Here is an 18,825-nt window from a genome sequence, read left to right as displayed (position 1 = left end):
AAGAATTCTTTTCCGATCTTTCAGCCCCGGTTTTTCGAGATCCGGCTGCACTTTTTTGTGGTTTGCACGGTTTGTCCGTCAAATAAGGCTTAGTTTCCCAATGATAACGACGGAGGATGTTGCAAATGCCTTGAATTTTTGCTTATCACCATTATCTTATCATGAAATTCACGAAAAAAGGTCACGAACAGTTAAAAATTTCCCACTTTTCTCCAACGATTTTCAACCAAAACAAATGTCTAACCTCTAAACTAACTGCCCATGTAGCAAGAGTCGGGGTAAAATTTGCCTCGGCAGAAATTTGTGAAATTTTGAATTTTTTCATGTCGGTTAACAAAAACGAACGAACCAAAATGGTTTTTGCGTTGAAATGATAGATATAAGAGTTATTTTATAGTTAGTAACATTACTGTTTGTCAAGTTCTCTCGAGATTCATAAATAAATGGTAAATATGGTAAATCACTTAAATAAACCAAACTGCCGTGTTAATGAGCGGTCACGTGATCCTTCCAAATACCCTGAGTAGTGCAACTTCAGTAAAAGAATCACACTCAACGTTACCGTGAAGGTAACATCATCATCGAAGCTAGTCTTCTTCCCATCAAGGGCTACGGGTTTCAAACATGCAGATATAAATCTTATTTCCGATCATGGTACGTGTCCATGACCAGACTCCATGTCCTCTATGGAAATTTATCTTTCGAGCGAGATTTCCATCACCAGAATTGCTTTGTTCATTTCATCCAAAAGAAAATGCGACGATAGATAAATAAAACATGTTTTCTTTATCGGTTTCTCTTCCTTTTATTATCCATCTTATTCCACAAACATCTTCCTATTATATCGTAGCTTTAGTGTTCGCATGCCGTCAAAATAGCCGGATGCGTCACATATTGTCCTTTACACGAAATATAGAAGATAGTTTTATACATTTCTTAGCTAATCTGTTGTAAATATCTGTTCTGAAATTTTTAGTTCGTATTCCTTTCCATCCGTTAATCCGTTCTATGGCCGCTTGACGAATTGTCTTTTGATTAAATGACGAGGAGTTGGTCATACTTCTTAGCTTGTAGATTTCATTCCTATAATGGCCAATGTAGTTTTCACAGTGAAATTCATACAGCTTTCCATCTGTTATTTCTTCTTTTACCTCCGTTATGCTCAGTATTTTAGCTATTTTATTCCCTACACGCATAATTATCGTTATCAATGGTTCCAAATTTCATTATCGTTTGGTAACTATTTGGCGTAGAATGAAAATGATAACCTTTCCTTCTTTTTTAAGCTGAATGTAATGGACAATGCTTTTGTCGTTGCTATCATTAAATGAGACACTTTGAGATGTTTCCTTTTCAATCATAGTATAGTTTATCGTTATAGCATCTGGAGAAATGCTAGACTTAAACAAAATGAAATGGAGTGAATTTTAAATATCGATAGCATGCCTCGGTTTCGTTTAGTGACTTATACACCCAAAAAATCATCTTACAGCGCAAAAAAAGGGAATTTTGCTCACAGCATTTCTTTATAAGACCAAAAACCTAACATAAAAACCAATGATAAATGAGATGCCTTGCCGAGCTATAACTTAACTGGCAAGCAAGCAACAAACAAACATTTCACTAAACAAGTAGGAACTAAAGCAATAGTCTAGCAAAAACTTAAAAAATTCATGTGATGTGAGACGCAGTTCCTTAACGTTCTTTCTAGAAGCAAATCGGAATGATAACGTTATCCTGACTATAGAGCGCCACGTCAACCAAATTGGAACTTTGCGCACTACATAAATTGAAACATAAGGCAAGGAGTTTTGTTTATACAAACTCCCATGATTCACGGTGTCACTAAGGCCACTTGTATATGATGTATTGGTTGCCGATCCGCTACCACCGCTGTCCATCTCACATGATGCAGTATTGCCCAGCCGTGATAAGTACTCCTACGAGCAGCGTGAGTTTCACGAAATGAAACGCACCGTTGCTTACAGCCGATGAGAATTTTTGCTTATCTGTGAATCGAAAAGAACAAAATATATTCATTAACCAGTGCAGAGGAAATGAAAAAGGTTGGAGTGGGGACGGGGAATGGTTCCCCTAGGGCCGATCTAGGTGGTCCAGTTAAGAGACGAGTGAATGACACGACACGTTGAAGCACCATCATAATCCCTACACGCAGCGCCCCGCCAAATACCAGATCAGTGGACCATCGTCACACGCGTCAGCATAAGAAAATAAAAATATGTATTCTCAGCATCCACTCCGTGCGACATGTACCATTTGTCTGAGAGGGGGACGGACATTATGGGGTCGAAAAGTCGAAAGAAAAATTGTGACCGACCTTGCGCGATGGTGAAATGGAAGCACAACATGAATGATTCAGTGATCAGCCTTCAGCTTGGTCCGTGGATGTACCCGTAAAAACATCGTTAGAAATCGACTCCTTGCGGTTTACTTCTCAGCTGTCGAGATCACCGATCATGCCGTGCTTATGATAAGTTCCGCATTGCTAACGCGACATTCATTGCCTGAGCGAGGGCGTGCGTGGTTTTACAACCACGTGACATTGGACAAAATCGTGCCGGATTATGGAATTGTTGTGGTTTGTCACAAGCACGGTATGTTATGTTTCGAAACGTAACTGTACGACACACGAGACCATTATGGTTTTAGACACTTAATGATTCAAATAGGACGCTGTAAAACGATTTACTCAATCGCTTTACTAGCCAATTTACTCAATCGCCATGATAACGGCGTGCCTTGATCTTGTTTTCTCCATCGCACATTATCAACCACAAGATCCCGGGCTGTGGACTTATCTAACAAGGTAACATCATCCCGTGCATTACTTCGAAACCGGCTTCCAGTAACGAGAGCTCGACGAGAGATCCCCAAAGCTACACGAACAATACACACCCATGATAATTCACGAGCTGATTCATCGGTTGTGTGCGGTAGCTGGTGCTGGTTTATCACTTTGCACGCGGTATGTGCTGTTGTCAATATATTTTGCCCCACCGATCACATGATCTACATCTATTGAATGTTTGTTTTCGTCTCGCAAAAAGCGCGACAAAGACACGTCGCTAGATATCAACAGCCAATCCGTTCTGGTGAACGGTTCCGGCGTAGCGTAGCTTTCCAATAAACATCGAGGTGTTAAATGGCTCCCACCCACTCGCGGCGCGGTGATAGAAGCAGCGCCAGATCTAGTGCAACATTCGAATGAATGATCGTTCCTCCCGGGAACATAGCGAAGAACCTCATCGGTGCAGTCTGTCAGCAGTTCACAAATCTACGATGATCCACACCTAGAGTCGTCGTCCTCTGGCCTCCCTTCGCATCATCCCGCCACCTGCCAGGTTTGGAGCCGGAGCGAGGTTTCTTTGATGGAAAATATTGATTAACGTCTTGTTGGAAATGGTTTCGGCAAACGGCCATCTCGGCCCTAGCGCGGAACCTTTCAGCTGTCGTTTGGACCGACCGGTGAGGCCAAGAGAAAATAACTTATCCTGCTGTCGCTCGCTGCTGCTCTATGCGGTCTCTATGCCTAAGCCAGGCACCTCGTATTCTTACTTGCTGGTCTATGGGCGAATCAATGTCACGACCACGTAAAGTGTTTATCCTAGTGTTTTCCCTTATTTTGTAAATCGACGCGCTGATTGAGATGTGACGAAGCGTTGAGTAAATAATGTAAGTCGGGGTGTAATGTAAAAAGCGAATCCTTGGCAGGAACGCTTGAATGCTCATGCGGTTTCGCGCTAATCGCGCTCTTGTTGCAATAGGAAGGGGGCGCAGAAAGAAAGTAACAGTTACAGTGGCCAGAGAAGCCAAACCGACCGACTGAGCTAGACACGTGATGATGCGCTAAATGCCTGGGATACCGAAACCATCTTAGACACACCAAATCAATCTTGGATATGATTTACGAGCTGGCGAACAACTGGCGAACCCGATATTTTCGGAATTCCTGCCACCACCTCACCTGCTCCTTTCCACCTCGAAGGTCATGAACGTCACACACGCACACGCAGCATTCAACTTATGAATGTTTGAGCGCCATGCGCCGCTCGATGTTAGTTTCTGTGGCATCGTAAAACGGAAATATTTGCCTTTACAATGGCATGTAAACGGTTCTCAGATCTGGTTTCTTCCGACGATCGGTACGATTGCTGACAGTGTACTGTGCCAATACTGGTAGGAAAAGCATTTCCTAGCGAGGGTTTAGGCAATGCCACCCGTTCCCGTTCTCGATGTCCCGATGATAAACAATCCGCCGGCCGTGACAGCGGGAAAGCCATAAAAGTTGGCACATCCTCGCCGCGTGTGTGTGTGTCTGATGAAGTATGATTTGGCGTGTAGTGATCGACCCGAATTCGTCGTCTTTTGGCCACGGGATCGAGGTCGAACGGCTACTAAACACCGTGTTGTTCATGCTGTGGTTCTCGTGGAGCCTCGTGGAGTCTGCAGCAAGGGATTCTAGCAACCGGATACCGGTCTACCCTGCGCCAGCCTGTATGCGGTTTTATTGCTTGTAAATATTTATTCCTATTTCGTGCGGCGAGGGATCGATAAATTTTATCGCTACTTTTATTAGAATAATCATGATCGTTTAGGGATCGTCTTCATGAGGTCTTCAGCTATTTTCGCTCCGTCAGTGTCCCAGACTGGCCAGTATCGATGGATGATCTAACGGAGCATCTCTTTCGAGTGGTGTTAGGTCTGAGTACTTAAACCGCAAGATTCGCCAGATTTACTTGACACCCTCGTACCGAGATTGCAGACAAGTGCAACATCGATACGGACGATCGTTAAACTAAATGGTTCCGATTTGCGATTACGAGCAGCGCCGCGTCCAACTCCATTGGTCTGGATGTGGTCTGGATCTGCTTAGTGTTACATCCCGATAATCCCGAAGAACTCCGAGTGCTCCAGGCAATGTGCAGTGCACGAAGTTGGAGGAGCGTGAGTTAATCTAGGTGAAGTTCATATCCCAACGGGCATGCGTGCGTGCGTGCGTGCGTGCGAGCGAGTGCCCCTGCGTTCGTATGCTCGTTATCGAGTGTCGGTTGCCGTTGCCAAGAGAGGTTAAACAAACACCCTTTGCCATTCCCTCGCACTGGATTTCTCCAGCGCCCCTCCGCTTCCGCCCACATCTGCTGCTAGTGGAGAATATCCAAAACGAAATTGGAGCGATTCAAAGTAATGTACTTACATTCGCGCTTCGTTAGCTGATCACAGCAGCACACTTTGATCGTCCGATAGTTGCTACAGGATCCGGCGTTTGCGACGCACCTCTCGCCCGGCCGGAGCAGGCAGGTGTGAGGTATCCATGGCAATTGTTCTGGAAGAAAAATAGAAAACAACCATCGTCCATGAGAAAGGGCGAGAATCCTGCTGCTAGGTCGAAGCGAAGCTGAGTCAGCTATGGGGAAAGGTTAAAGTACCAACATCATCATCATTCGTGTTTGCATGCTCATTAGCCAATCCGATCGCACTTCTTTCCGTGGCCCTGACGCAGAATTCGATCGCCGAATTGCCACGGTTTTCACGCGTCTGTACGGGCATAGTTCAGACAATCTACGGAACCATCATTTAGAGCAGGGACCCTAAAAACACGCGGCTCGCGGCCACATCCGCCACGTAAAATTAACCGTAAAATTAAATAGAAACAAAAATTTTTTCGTGTGGTGCAGCCCGCCAGCTGGTTGTTACACTCCACTGCCCTGGTCCGGATGCAAATATGAGTTTGAGACCTCCGATTTAGACACTCCTCAGCGTGCAAAGATGATTGAATTGTGTGAGTCGCCGAGTTTGATGATTCCATTCTATTTCTTATCACTAGGCGTTCCTTTCTTGCTTGCTGCTCTCCACACGCAGCCAGCTGGCGCTACTTTCCATCAGCCTCGAATCGAACACCAGTCTACTCCGATTACGAAGCAAGGGATAGCTACTGCCCAGGTTAAACCATGTCGTGATGGCACCCGCCAAAGTGTTGGCCGGAATTCCTAATGAATGTGAAATGTAGCTACCGTACTGCCGGGCTAATTCCACGCGCCAGACAGAACGAGCGCCCCAATCCGGAGCGAGATGCGCTCAACGTTATTGTTATTAATGCGCACCAAACGCATGAAATGGACGACGCGGTGTAGCGGATTAACGAATGAAGACTGCAACATGCACGTGATAGTAAGTAAGTGAGTGACACGAACGGATCATATCAGATTACCAATCGACAAGAATCGGTATTTGGAGGCCAAACCGGCGCGTGGTCGTGGCTGTGTGAGTCACGCGCGTTACGCGCTTCCCGAAACGCCACCTTCGGCGTCAGCTGGCCTTGGCTATTGGCGCAGGATTCTCTTTAAGCGCCCCCCGCCGCCGACTCTCCGGACGGACCGGACAGAGAAAACGGAATGGTGCGTGCTGTGCATGCCGATATGGCCAACGGTTGGCGAAGCCGCCCCCACCTTTGCCGCCAGTTAATATGGTAAGCAAATAATACAAGAAGCAGCTATAGCTAGCAATCGCTGCAATCGATCGTTGTTGGACGTGATCAACTGATCGTAAAATGAACCGCCTCCCACCCCGTTTGCCACCGTGACAGCGTGGCACGCGCCCATAAATTGCGAATTGGCGCATTTCGGGTGGAGTTTTTCGAGTGGAAGTGAAACGACTTGGTGGCGGCACCCAAAAGATTGCGTTGGGAAACTGGGAGACACGCCTTTGCTGCTTTAAAGGGCAATGGATGTCATCGTTGATGAGTTGATGATGAAGTACTAATGGCGCAGGGTTTGTCGTATCGCGCTGACAGCTTGATCAACTGTTAAGTGGAGGGAGCGACAGAGGTGTGTCACCCGGGCGGTGTAACCTCCGCCAGTTTATGCGTATCTATTGTTGCTGCCTCAGTGCGCTGCGTGATGCATATGCTCGAGCGCCGGCTTTTAACTGTCATAATCAATCTGCGACCTAGGTCTGTAACGTTGGGAACGTTGCCATTGCCCCATCATCAATTGGCGATTTGCGTTGGCCTGTTCACATCAGCGTGTTCCTTCCGCGCGATGAACATTCCACGGCCGCTAAACTGGAAGGATTGAACAGCTAATCGATCGCAACGGATTGAGACAAACAGTCCCGCGCGTGTCGTTGTGGGTCAGAACGTGTAAATGAAGAAAGGATGCGCAGCCGTTTTCTATCGGTGACCACAGAGAGACAAAGAAGAGAGCGCACCGAAACACCTAGCACTTAGCATGCAGAACTGTCCTTGAGGGACCTCTTCTCTGGTCCCCTTGTTCTCATTTTTTATGTACGCCTTTTCCCCTCGCGATGGTGCGATGCGTTTGCGTGCCAAGCACAGCGTCATGTGCCCCTGGTGCGTTTGACCATCTGCGTTGGTTTGTTTTATTCAGCTTCAGCTATCCTTCTCTATCGACTGTCCTACTTTTAGCGGGTCCCTCGGTGCCGATGAGCTCGACGATGAGGGGAGTCTCGCTTACGACCCAGGACAACATTATGACTGCAGGACGCGGTTCAACAAACTCGCACACCTAGCAGCACACCCCGAACATCGCGCGACACGTGCTTGTCGTTGGTGCTCAGACCTGCCCCGTCCTGCCGCCGAACACACAAAAAAAAAAAACCAAACCCGCTTTCGGTTGTTTTCGTGGTCCGCTTTGTCTTCCATGCGTAGTAGAGGACGAACCATTTCAATTCACCTTCACAAGAAATGTATTCACGCTTCTGCTAGATCGTCTTTATGATATTGATTACGCCAAGCCAGTGGCGTCATTTTGATAACGGCGTGCCGTTTCCTGGAAAGGCGACAAGTAAGCGGCGGGCGGTATGCTGCTGCCAACTACCGGGGCACTTTAGTATGTTGACTTTGTGATAAGGCGATTGGCAGCCAAACGTGCGAGCATCGCAAATGTATGCATAAAATTAGCCCTGCTAGATACGCTACACTGGGGTGGGATTTCCCATTCACTGCTTCACTGCCGTTGCATTCTTTGGCCACCGTTCTTATCGATCGACGTGATTTTTCGTGTTAATAACACACGCAATAATCGGCGCTAAGGGTTTCTTCTGATTTACGATTAAAATCGTCATTTCAACGATGCGGTGGCATTACATACACACTATGCTGTTTACTCGAATTGCAGATAAGACCGCACAAAAAGCTATTTTTGGTTCCATTTCGGCGCAACGTCATAACGTTTATAAGTGTTCTTATAAAGATAAAGAGACATTAGACAAAAATAGAACCCCTTTTTCTGTTATAACCATATCCAACAAATGAATTCATGAAAGTATGATTAATCTTATTTGAGTTTTAGATGTTTTATCATTCAACAGCTTGCAGCTTCTTCTAGAAATGTTGATTTCGCTTACTAGCAATCAATCGTTGGACAAATACCCCATAAGTTTACATATTCATTGGATTTACTGGATCGTTACAAGATGTTTAAGAACTTTTACTGCTGATTTGATTGTACTTCTCAAGGTTTAACTAATGGAAACCGAATATGCACGATGTCAATTAAATGTTTGTTAACTCCACAGCAGCACAAACTATTTGCATGAAAATGTTGGCGACCAATTAGACGGCCACTTGATATTCAAAAACGTGCCGCTTTTGCAATTCTCCCAGCGGCATCCACTCTGTGATAAATGTTTTGTGAACTTTCAATTCATGCTCGTTCACATGGGCGCCTTACCTTTTCGCTTTCTTCGTGGTTGGCGGAGAAGGTGTGTGTCAGAAGGGGTGGTAAAAGCAAGACTTCCGTTTACCCCCTTCCGTGTCCATTGGTACCGTGCGCTCATTCATGTTGCTGCTGCTGCTGCTGCTGCTACTGCTGCTGATGGGACAAATGTGTGGCAACATGGCGGGGCAGCAGATCATATTGTTATGCAAATCAATCTGTCTGCTTGAACCTTTCCTCTCCGGAGTGGGTTCTGGAGTGACCGAAGATTGTCTTCTTCCATCTGCGCATCGTAAACCATGTGGAACGAAGCGATCGATTCGAGAGGCGAACAACGCGATCCGTTGCAATAGTTCGCCTCAACGGGTTGTTCGGATGGAGCGCACTTCCAGACGAAAACAATCGACCAACATTGGGTCACAAGTAACCCGTGCTGGGCTGTACATTTTCTTCCCAGACCACCTTGCTCCAGAGTCCCATAATCGTGTTGCGGTGGTTTGTGCGCTTGTGCGTGTATGTGCAGCACCGTCACCGTTGCCCAGTTCCTACAAAGATCATGCGCCACTGCAAAGAGTTATCGCGAGAAGCCTCGCGCGATCGAGTGTACCGGGGAGCGTCCATGACGTGACGAGACAATTTCGCAAAGCAGTCCAATGGGGGAATTGAAAAAAGGGAAGAAACTAGAACCAACATAACCACACGGCATCGTGTAATGTGCTGTTAATGCTCACTCCCTCAGCTACAGCGACCACCGGCAGAGAGAGAGAAAAAAGCAGCCAAGGGGATAGCAGAGCAAGTATAGTCGCTGTTGCTAAGTAGCAGACAAACCATGCCAGCAACCACGCTGCTATTCGACCAGCTTGACCGGCGTAAGGCACATCATTTGTCATTTAATTGCGTCACTATTGTTTTCTCTCTTGCCGGTCATTTTCTTCCCGTGCAGCGCTTGTTGTTTGTTGGCTTTTTCAAACTGCATTTGCTGCATCATTTCCACGGGTAAACGCATGCCGCATAGAGAGGAAAATGCTGCATCGCCTCGCCCACTTCCAAACGTGGGGGCCAACAGTGGCTTTTTGTGTTGCTCTCCGGGCCCCCAAGGTTAGGTGATCTATTACAAGTGGTGGTCGGTGTGGCGAGCTACCCCTGACGCCGCACAGATAACCAGCTGAGTCACAAATGCGATAATGCGAGTCTAATCACGTTTGCAGCACGAGACTAGCTCGGCCATATCATCATTCTATTAGATGGGGCACGGCTATATGTGTATCGCAAAATAATATCCCAATAATGTCCACCAATTATGGATGATTGTAAAACCGCACCGGGTTCTCCGCACTTGACCGGAGATTCCGTAGATAAGCCGCACATCGTGCTGAAGCCTGATGAAACGGAACGATATCGCGCACTCCGGCAGCAATTGCGGGCAGGTCATTCGATCCGAAGGAAGAACGATGTTTTGCGCCCCATTAATGGGCCAAGGACACATTGTCGTTTAAAAACTCCACGACGCGTGGTTTCACTGGAATGCTAAGCATGTCTAATTCGGCGATCATCAGCACCAGCACTTATGCTCACACACGCACACGCGTGGAACCATTATCGTTTCTTTATCGTTTATTCGTTTAAGCGAGCACACTCTCTTTTCAATTAAATCTTGACCGATTTTGCACGGCTGACAAGGCAATAATTAGTTACCGAAAAGCATAGTACAAACAACATTCGTTTAATCCCAGACTCGCGCGGTCAGATTGATGGTAACACGTCGCATCGCGTGACACACTTTGCTGGCGCCAGGATGTCATGCAATGTGTGTTGAGGCGTGCCATTTGGTGCCTCCTGAAAGGATTCACCTCTCTCGGTCTCCCCTTGATAATCCGGTCAATGAGTCATCGAGTATGAAAAGTAGGACATCGCACATTTCCGTTCTCAACTGTGTAGGATACGAACCTTTGGTGTGGTGCTGCTCACAGCAGCAGTGATCGTTGAGGAACATGCTCGAGCTGCAATAATGCAAAACGGAAGCGTTGCAAGGCGCGCTATAGCACCAACTCTCCCGATGTTCAATATCCGAATCAGTCATGGACGCTACATAACGCCTTGCAGCCAGTTCGCTCTGGCCATGCTCGAACTCGAACGTTACGGGCGTCGTATCGGCCTTGGAATGTGGATGGCGCTGGAGAGTAGAATCCTCGGGAAGATGTACTTCGTTTGTTGCCAAGGTCGCACTAACAACGGCGGCAGACGACTCGCAAACGTTGCCGGCCACAAGAGCCACCAGAATCGGAAGCAACCGTAGCATGATGATGATGATGATGACGACGACGGTGACGGTGGGTTGGTATTTTGGCAAGTTTGTACTTCTTCTTCTTCAACTAACTTTTCCCTCAACCGGATACACTAGAATCATAGCACCAGCACCACGGTGTTGGAACCTGCGTTTGCTAATGCCACCGCACAACACACACTTCTTCAAATATTCCAAACGAAGGCAGTAACGGAAATGGAGCAGCATAAGACCACGTTTCGTATTCCTTTCGAATTGCGTCACTTGATGCACTTCACACCATCCTTCTTATCTGGTGCTGGTGCGTTTGGTTTCTTTTCCTTCACACTTAATCAACACGTAAAGGCGCACGCAGAAAGGATAGCAAGCGAGGGAAAACACACAATACTAGCACAACCCCGCACACCCAACCACCCCACGTGCTTTACTCCTCGTTTATGCCTTTTCTATCCTTCGCAGGACAAATCACTACCACACACAATTTCAACACAATTCAACGCACGCACACCGCTAAGCCTGCCGGTTCAAAATCCTCATTGATATCCTGTGGCCGATTCAAATCCTCGTTGATGAAACCACTTTGCGGCGAAAACTGCGTAGCGACGACTGACGATACCTCCTCCTCGAGACGTTTTGTGTGAATGAAAAAAAAGCGGCGACCGGCGGCCGGTTCACGGTGGTGCGTGCGCGCCGATTCAATTGCATATATTTTTCTCGTTGCATTCTTTAGTTTTTTTTCCAATTTAACAAAGTTTAGATATTTTTTGTTGGATGGATGAAGAACCGTTTTTCGCAAAGAAAAGAGATGATTACTTTTGAGTCACGCCGGTCCAAAAGAAATGTTTTTATGTGACTCCAACAACAGGAAGTTATATGCAGCTACGAATTTGTTAAATTGATTGTGCTAATTTGATGATAATTTGCGCAATTTTAAGTTTTTTTAAATGAGCGGGCGACTTTTTGTTTTGCACATCACTATTAAAAAAACCAAAAATCCTTCCATATCTTTTCTTCGATTTATAAAACTCCCAGGACGAATTATATTATTGAAAATGCAATTTAAATAAACAAAATTCTTCTAAAAATAACACGAAAAATTTTGTTCTTAACTTTTCGACACATTTTTGGTGCAGATTGAGCTATTAGGCCCTGTTACACGGAGCGTAAATTTACAAATTAAAGACTCTGGCAAACTGGCTGCAGCACGAGTGGCAACTGCGGCACTTGCGGCTATTCCCTACACCATTTCGGCTTGTCAAACACGGGATCGAAGGGGAGCGTTCAAATGTTCAGCACGAGCGGCAACTGCGTCACCAGACGCAACTGCCGTATCGTAGACGCAACTGCCGCATCCAAAAGGTGTGTGGAGTAGCTATCAAAAGTGAGTTGTGGCGTAATATTTAAATTATGGTGTAATTTATTTCGGTTACTTTTCTGGTTGCTCATGAAGTTACGGTTTTCCAGAACCTTTACGCTCCGTGTAGCAGGTCTATTGAGTTTAATTTGAAAATGGAAGAATAAGTTCTTACATAAAATGTAGTGGAAGTATAATCCGTGCGTGGAAGTATAATAGGAAGTGGATATCAATTTGAGAGAATACACAAAGGCATATCCCAATTTCTTTCATGAACACGTGCCACTGCCTTAGATTTTACGGACCGAGAAACATTTTTTTGTTTGGATACATACATACATTTACGCCAGTAGGTACACTAAAACACATTACATTCATTATCATATTTCGAAAGAGCACACAACACGCGCGCTCCGAAAGGCCAATGGTTCGATCAGTACTTCTAAGCGAGCTGCATAGAAATACTACTGCGCGTGTTTGTGCTGCTTCGCTCAAATGTTCAATGGCACCCACAACTTTTAACCACCATGTTTTTATATTTTTTAAGATTCACGTTCTGCTCGTCGATGTGGTAAAGCACCGATATGGGAATCAGCTTTGTTGGAGCGCAACACGGTTTAGGAACCTAAAATCGGGAGAGCAGTCGACCAATTTTTAGGGTGGGTAATGATCGGTTATGCGGCGGTGTTAACTCACCTTCGTGGGATGGTTCAAATGTACGAGCGTCTGAACGATGGCATGGTTCGTCGCATTCATATGTGCGTTCAGTGGGAAGTTGCACTCGCCGCTGCAGTAGTATGCCCCATACCCTTCCGGAGCAATTATCCATTCCTGAAAACGGAAAAGAGACCGGAACAATCGAGAGCAATGCCTAATACACGATGTATTACAGACGTCCATGACTTACATGCCACTGCAGATCTTTAAAGCTAACGTACAGCTGCTGGATGCGACAGCTTTTATGGTGGTCGTAGGTTGAGGTATACGAATACAGCGGATTCCGCGGGTCGGATTTGCCCTTACGACGGCGCTGCACCGAGCTGCGCTTGGTGCGCGACAAATGGCGCTGCGCAATCATCGGTTTGATCATCTGTGGGTTTTTGGTCACCAAATAAAATGAATTCAGGTCACAAATGTTGTCAGCAGAATGTGTTACAATTCGCGCACCTGCTGGCTGTTAGCGTATACCACCAGGAACGGTTGATATTCGTCGCTGCCACGCACATTCACAAAACCTATATCGTCCAACTTTATTTCGCGTTCTACGATTGAAGAGAAAACAAACAAAAATAAGAAAAGCAAAAAAAAAGCATTGAATGGAGGGCCGCTGACTGGCTGGTTCACCTTCACGGTCGCCAAAATACGCGCCAACGTAGAGACCGTGATTAGCTTCGCGGTTTCGCAGCCACAAATCGACCGCACCGGTCACATTTATTTCTAGCCAGCCCTCGTAATCACCCGTCAGCTTGATATTGGAGATTTCGGTCATTTCGCTTTCGCTGCAAAAGAACGCAAAGGGCCGGCTGGTCAATAAATCATCGTTCTCCTCTACATGCATGTAAATCGTCGATTCGTCACACTTACCCATCGAACTCAGTAACTGCGTATACAATGAGCGTAAGAGAGGAGTTATGCGTGCGATACTTGTTGATATTGAGCTTTCGATACAACCGCAGCTCGGCCATCAGAACACTCACGTCGTTCTCTATGTTGGCCACACCAAACCACAGGCGGCGGCCCTTCTCGTGACGCATCTCGCTACCATGGTGGTCTGATGCAGGAGGTAAGTCGCAGCGGCAGGCGGTACAGAGAGAAAAGGGCAACAACCATTAGCCATTCAGTTTAACCATTGTAGCAGGCAAGGCAGATGCTGCTGTGTGGGATTAGCAAGATGAGAAAATTGATCTACCGTACCCCAGTGGGACATAGCGATGAACGAAGAAGCGTAAGTGCATCCCGCGGGAGGGATGGAATCCAGGAGTGTTAAATAGATATGTCCATGCCTCGCATGCTACTACACTACCAAATACCCATATGCCGCTGTCGTACATTCGTATGAGGGTGGAGTATTGTATCACAGCTTAAATTTGCCAGCATGATTAGCAAATTAGTGACCTGCCTTGACATCCACGAACGAATGAGCATGGCCCCGGGAACCGGTTAGCTACCGTTACGTGCTGGAAAGGGATGATTGGAACTGTTTAAACTAAAGGCGGATCAGAAGAGATTAGCAAAGGAATCGTGACATTATCTGCAACTCGTTATTCGGATCGGGCAATCCATAGGAGCTAGCGAAACCGGGTTTGCCTGCAGCCTACCTTCATCTCACGGAGCAACGCTGTTAGTGAAGCGAAGAATGGGTAATCGTTAGTATTATCGGGAACGATAGGAAAAATAGCGTGTAAATCTATCCGATGTTCAGCCGGGAATGTGCTCTTGCATACCCAACATTCCAGCCATAATTCGGTGTTGGAAGGCACCTTTTTAAGAAGTCTACATGCGTCTTGGCCAAGTGTGAACATATTGTTTCCTACGCCTAAGTATGAGAATTGGTTTGAAGAAGTTTGAATTGAAAAATACATTGGAAATAATTGACCCAGTAAAACCATCTAACTGAACAATATATAAAGTGCACATTTCTATGCATATACGCCCTGGTAGCAGGAATAAAAAGATGATAACATACCCTTATTGAACCATTTCTATTAGTACGCACAACATCAATTTTAACCGTGAGTTAGCAGCTATTTGTATAGAATTTTGATCGGTTTTTAGATATACTTGTATTTTGATTTACTATGGAAAAGAAAAAGAAGGCGGAAATACTTAATCAAATCCGAATACCGGCGAATACCAGTACAACGCGACTGAGAAGAAAGTAACGAGACGAGATCGGTAGGAAAGGCTTACAGGCGGCACATACTTACTCTTATTCAGAAAGGTCATGATGATATCGCTTTCGTCGATCGCCTTCCGATCAGCCTCGGTAATAAGAATGTCGCTCTTGGAAGAGATGCTGCGCACCTTGCGCGATCGTGCATAGCCACCCGTTCCAGCCGTCCTACCGTTCGTCCTCTCCTCCGCATCTTCATCCTGCTGTAGTTGATCGTACACATTGAGCAAAAATTGAGGCGCAGATTTGCTGGAATACATACGGAATAGATTGGAAATTAGAAGCTTGAGAGATGCCAGATGTAATAAAGGAGAGTTGCATGTAACGGCGGTAGTGGCAGCGGCGGCGGAGATATAGGATATTGAATGTGTGTTCAATGTATACAGAGGAACCATACGCGCGCCACTCGAGGATGATTGCATTGATGGGGAAAAGATGGGAGCGGCTGCTGCGTGCCGATGCATGCCGGATGCTGCAACACCAAACCCTTCTCCAAGACCTTACCCGACCGATGAATGCAGGTGGCGCACGGCCGGCCGTGGTCCAGGCAATCCTAAAAGGCTCAAGATCTCATTCTCGATCTCCTGCTGCTCGTCGATCGTTAGCGTGTCCTCCAGTACCGTTTGCCCGATGCCGTTATCAACGTAAATACCGGACATGGAGCTGGCTGGCGCGTCTGCGAGCGTTTCCCTCGACCAAAGCAGCAAATAGCAGCAACAGATCGCTAATAGAAATAGCGGGCACACTCTATTTCGATTCATGATCCAGCGTAAAACTAGAACGTGCAACCCAACACACAATCCAATCCTCCAAACACCAAAACACCTCACAAAAAATGCTTAAGGCCTCGGCAAACCGGCTGCAGCACTTGCGGCAGGTTCGTCGATTGCAGCAGTTTTGTGTTTTTGTACAATTTTGCCGCTTGAGACGCAGTTGCCGGTCGTGCTGCTCATTTGAACGCTCCCCTTCGATCCCGTGTTTGACAAGCCGAAATGGTGTAGGGAATAGCCGCAAGTGCTGCAGCCGGTTTGCCAGAGCCTTAAGGCCCTGCTACACGGACCGTAAACTCTAGCGTAAACGTAAAAATTAATGCCTCACGCTTGCCGTTTACATGCTGTCAAACGATTATAGATCCGTGGAGCGTGAAACTTAGCGTAAAAGCTGTTGCAAACGGGAGGGCTCGCAATATGTTCTTTTTGTGATTTACATCGATAGTGAGTGATCATTGCTTGTGTGTTTAATCCTTTTCTTCCACAAAACGATTTGAATTTTCTCAACCCGGCCACGTTAGCATATCGAAGCGTTAACGTTTTGGCATTAATTTGGAAATCTACGCGTAAATTTACGCTCCGTGTAGCAGGGCCTAATCGGAGTTTTTTTCTCCCGAATCCGATGTAAGATATTTCACGACCACCACACTACCCTTTGCCGACCTATCATCGGGGGGAAATCTCGCGAGTGTCAAGAGGACATCAACAAAAGGCTGTCAAAATGCTGAAAAAAATCGCGTAATCGAAAATCACGAAAATCGTGCGTGCGTATCAAAAATTTAAATTGAAATTAAAAAATTGCTGGAATCTAGGGTTGAAAACTCGTGCGTGTGTCGTGTAACGATGCTGGCGGGGAAATTCTTCCTCCCCCAAGCATTCTAGTGCTCGTACTGCGTGTGAAAGTATCGTGTTTACGCAGGATTCACGGTGTAGTTCTTTTCCGGATTGTTCACGAGATCACAGAATCCCAACCCTCACGACAGGCAGGCATCTTACGGCAATAGTGGAGGCGATTGAGTCAGGTAAGTCGTCCTGTGGAATGCAGGTGAAAGAGGAGGGCAACCGACTGCATTCGCCAGAATTGTCGCAGATTTTGCGGATCCCCCCCTTGGGGTGTAGAGCGCGTAAATATGCTCGGGGGGGTTTTGGGCCTTGAGATGCGAGATCGATGCGTTTGCCAGAGCGAGAAGACGGCAGGCTTCTTTGCGCAATGCTAGAAAGAGATGCCAGCAGAGACGCTGCAGAGGAGTGTAAATACGCGTTCGCTTCTCTTGGTTTCTTATTTTTTAACGCACGGTCTTGACTTCCTGAAGAAGATCCTCACAATCAATCTGTTCAATCTGGGCTCTGTCCATTCGAAAGCCCAAAGAAAACTTAACGGTGTTGGCTTCTCCATTTTCCCTCCTAAAACATGGGGCCAAATATTTTTCCAAAAATCCTCTCATCGTGGTTTTTGGACATAGCACGCCGTGAAAGCAAGTCATCGCGACGGACGCGGAACGGTTATCCTTGAAGGAACGCGGCCGTTTGTTTACTATATTTAACATGATAGCGCGAGCATGCTCTCAAATTCCTTCGCACGCGCTCGCCACCTCCAAGGACGAGTCGCGCTGGTGCGGATACAAACCGATTTTCGGCCTCCTGCGCCTCCCCGAGAATGTTATACTATGCTCCGTACCAAACCCGGGGAATAAGTGGCCATTGCATAACTATGTTGTAAATGGCGACACGTGTCCCTCCTCCCTTCAATAGTTGCTCCACGTTCTGTGCCGGTGGTTATCGCTTTTTGGGGGTTTTAAAGTTGATCTGTTTTGCACCGAACGTGGACAGTCGCCATTGAACGGCGGGTGGTGGTGATTTCATGGGCACATACACGTGAAGGTAGGGGGAGGTGTGGGAGAGATTGATATTTACCCATTTAGATTGCGACACAGATACGGTCGCTCGATGGTCGTCGCGCACGGTAAAGGGTAAGTGATAACAATCAAGCGTGGTACCCTGTCGCCTTCCTAGCGACACAGTTTGTGAAATTATGCAAGAACAACGCTTTAATTTATATCTAACCGACATGGCCTGTGACCGTGGGAGTTCGCGTTGTCTTGTTCGCGCCAAAACAACAACAACAACCACGTGCCACGACGTAGGCCGTCGTGTTGGTGGAACTTGGCTTTTCTGGTTCGAATGGCTTCTGGCTTCTTTGTGGCAGAATATGCAGATACCTTGCCATCGATTCCGTTTGCTTTGCTGACGTCCATCCTGACGACTCCAAAGAAACGGAAATGCGACGCAGCAAAAGCTAAAGAGCTCGCTGAGGCTCCGAAGCTCCCTCCATACCGAACAACCGGAGTCGGTCCCGATTCGGCTGTTCGGCTGTTCGGGTTTCGAGTTCAAGGATATTTTGTCCGGAATATCCTTGTACACCACGACGCCAGCGTAGTGCTTTATGTTTACCATTTCCTTTGTTCGGAAGCTCGCCCCCAAGACCACGGTCCGGTCGGAATGCTTCACTTCGACTTCGACCTTCGCTCACGTACGCGGGATCGAAATTGGCGCCGGGTTTATCGTTCCACTTCCAGCCACGTGACCCTTGTCCAAGGCCCCCCCGCGAAACCGGGAAGAAAAACATCCGGGCAAACGCTGGCGCGAACAGACATCGCCGGGGAGCGACGACGAATTCGAACATTGCATGCTGCGCAATGCTGCACCAGTTTGCGTCCGTTTTGCTTCTTCTCCGGTTCGGGGTACGGGGTTCGGTATGTGGCTGGACACGCCATGCGATCGCTGGATGATGATAGTAAACGCCCGGCGGTTTCATCGATTCCAGGTCC

The 18,825-nt window shown here is 46.9% G+C and overlaps 3 protein-coding genes across 3 annotated transcripts in view; 1 reads left to right on the top strand and 2 right to left on the bottom strand.

Annotated features, from left to right (window-relative positions):
- Positions 1-794: 794 nt before the first annotated feature.
- LOC125948630 (uncharacterized) lies at positions 795-11,605 on the bottom strand. Its single transcript, XM_049674885.1, has 3 exons — positions 10,644-11,605; positions 5,216-5,344; positions 795-2,009 (listed from the first exon to the last, which is right to left on the bottom strand). Exons 1-3 carry the CDS (start codon positions 10,993-10,995, stop codon positions 1,903-1,905), a joined length of 588 nt encoding a protein of 195 aa, XP_049530842.1. The 5' UTR covers positions 10,996-11,605; the 3' UTR covers positions 795-1,902.
- An 897-nt stretch (positions 11,606-12,502) lies between these two features.
- LOC125948579 (protein 60A-like) lies at positions 12,503-16,039 on the bottom strand. Its single transcript, XM_049674789.1, has 8 exons — positions 15,732-16,039; positions 15,262-15,476; positions 13,919-14,105; positions 13,679-13,833; positions 13,502-13,596; positions 13,242-13,424; positions 13,031-13,165; positions 12,503-12,959 (listed from the first exon to the last, which is right to left on the bottom strand). Exons 1-8 carry the CDS (start codon positions 15,986-15,988, stop codon positions 12,834-12,836), a joined length of 1,353 nt encoding a protein of 450 aa, XP_049530746.1. The 5' UTR covers positions 15,989-16,039; the 3' UTR covers positions 12,503-12,833.
- A 687-nt stretch (positions 16,040-16,726) lies between these two features.
- Positions 16,727-18,825, top strand: part of LOC125948564 (estrogen-related receptor gamma) — a 35,705-nt gene continuing 33,606 nt past the window's right edge. Inside the window, exon 1 of the mRNA XM_049674767.1 lies at positions 16,727-17,019. The gene's annotated coding sequence lies outside the window, so the exon portion shown is untranslated. The remainder of the gene's footprint in view (positions 17,020-18,825) is intronic.

This window comes from Anopheles darlingi, chromosome 2 (assembly GCF_943734745.1).
Source record: "Anopheles darlingi chromosome 2, idAnoDarlMG_H_01, whole genome shotgun sequence".
Classification (NCBI taxonomy): Eukaryota; Metazoa; Arthropoda; class Insecta; order Diptera; family Culicidae; genus Anopheles; species Anopheles darlingi.
This window is presented reverse-complemented; position numbering and strand designations above follow the sequence as displayed.

What these genes read in the sequence shown, in the direction of transcription:
- LOC125948630 (XM_049674885.1), bottom strand. Translation starts at nt 10,995, where the DNA reads ATGCTACGGTTGCTTCCGATTCTGGTGGCTCTTGTGGCCGGCAACGTT. An exon ending in TGAGCAGCACCACACCAAAG is followed by an intron (nt 5,345 to 10,643) that starts GTTCGTATCCTA and finishes TTTTTCTTCCAG; the next exon opens with AACAATTGCCATGGATACCT. An exon ending in TCAGCTAACGAAGCGCGAAT is followed by an intron (nt 2,010 to 5,215) that starts GTAAGTACATTA and finishes TTCGATTCACAG; the next exon opens with ATAAGCAAAAATTCTCATCG.
- LOC125948579 (XM_049674789.1), bottom strand. Translation starts at nt 15,988, where the DNA reads ATGAATCGAAATAGAGTGTGCCCGCTATTTCTATTAGCGATCTGTTGC. An exon ending in TATACGCTAACAGCCAGCAG is followed by an intron (nt 13,425 to 13,501) that starts GTGCGCGAATTG and finishes AAAAACCCACAG; the next exon opens with ATGATCAAACCGATGATTGC. An exon ending in ATTTGAACCATCCCACGAAG is followed by an intron (nt 12,960 to 13,030) that starts GTGAGTTAACAC and finishes TCCCGATTTTAG; the next exon opens with GTTCCTAAACCGTGTTGCGC.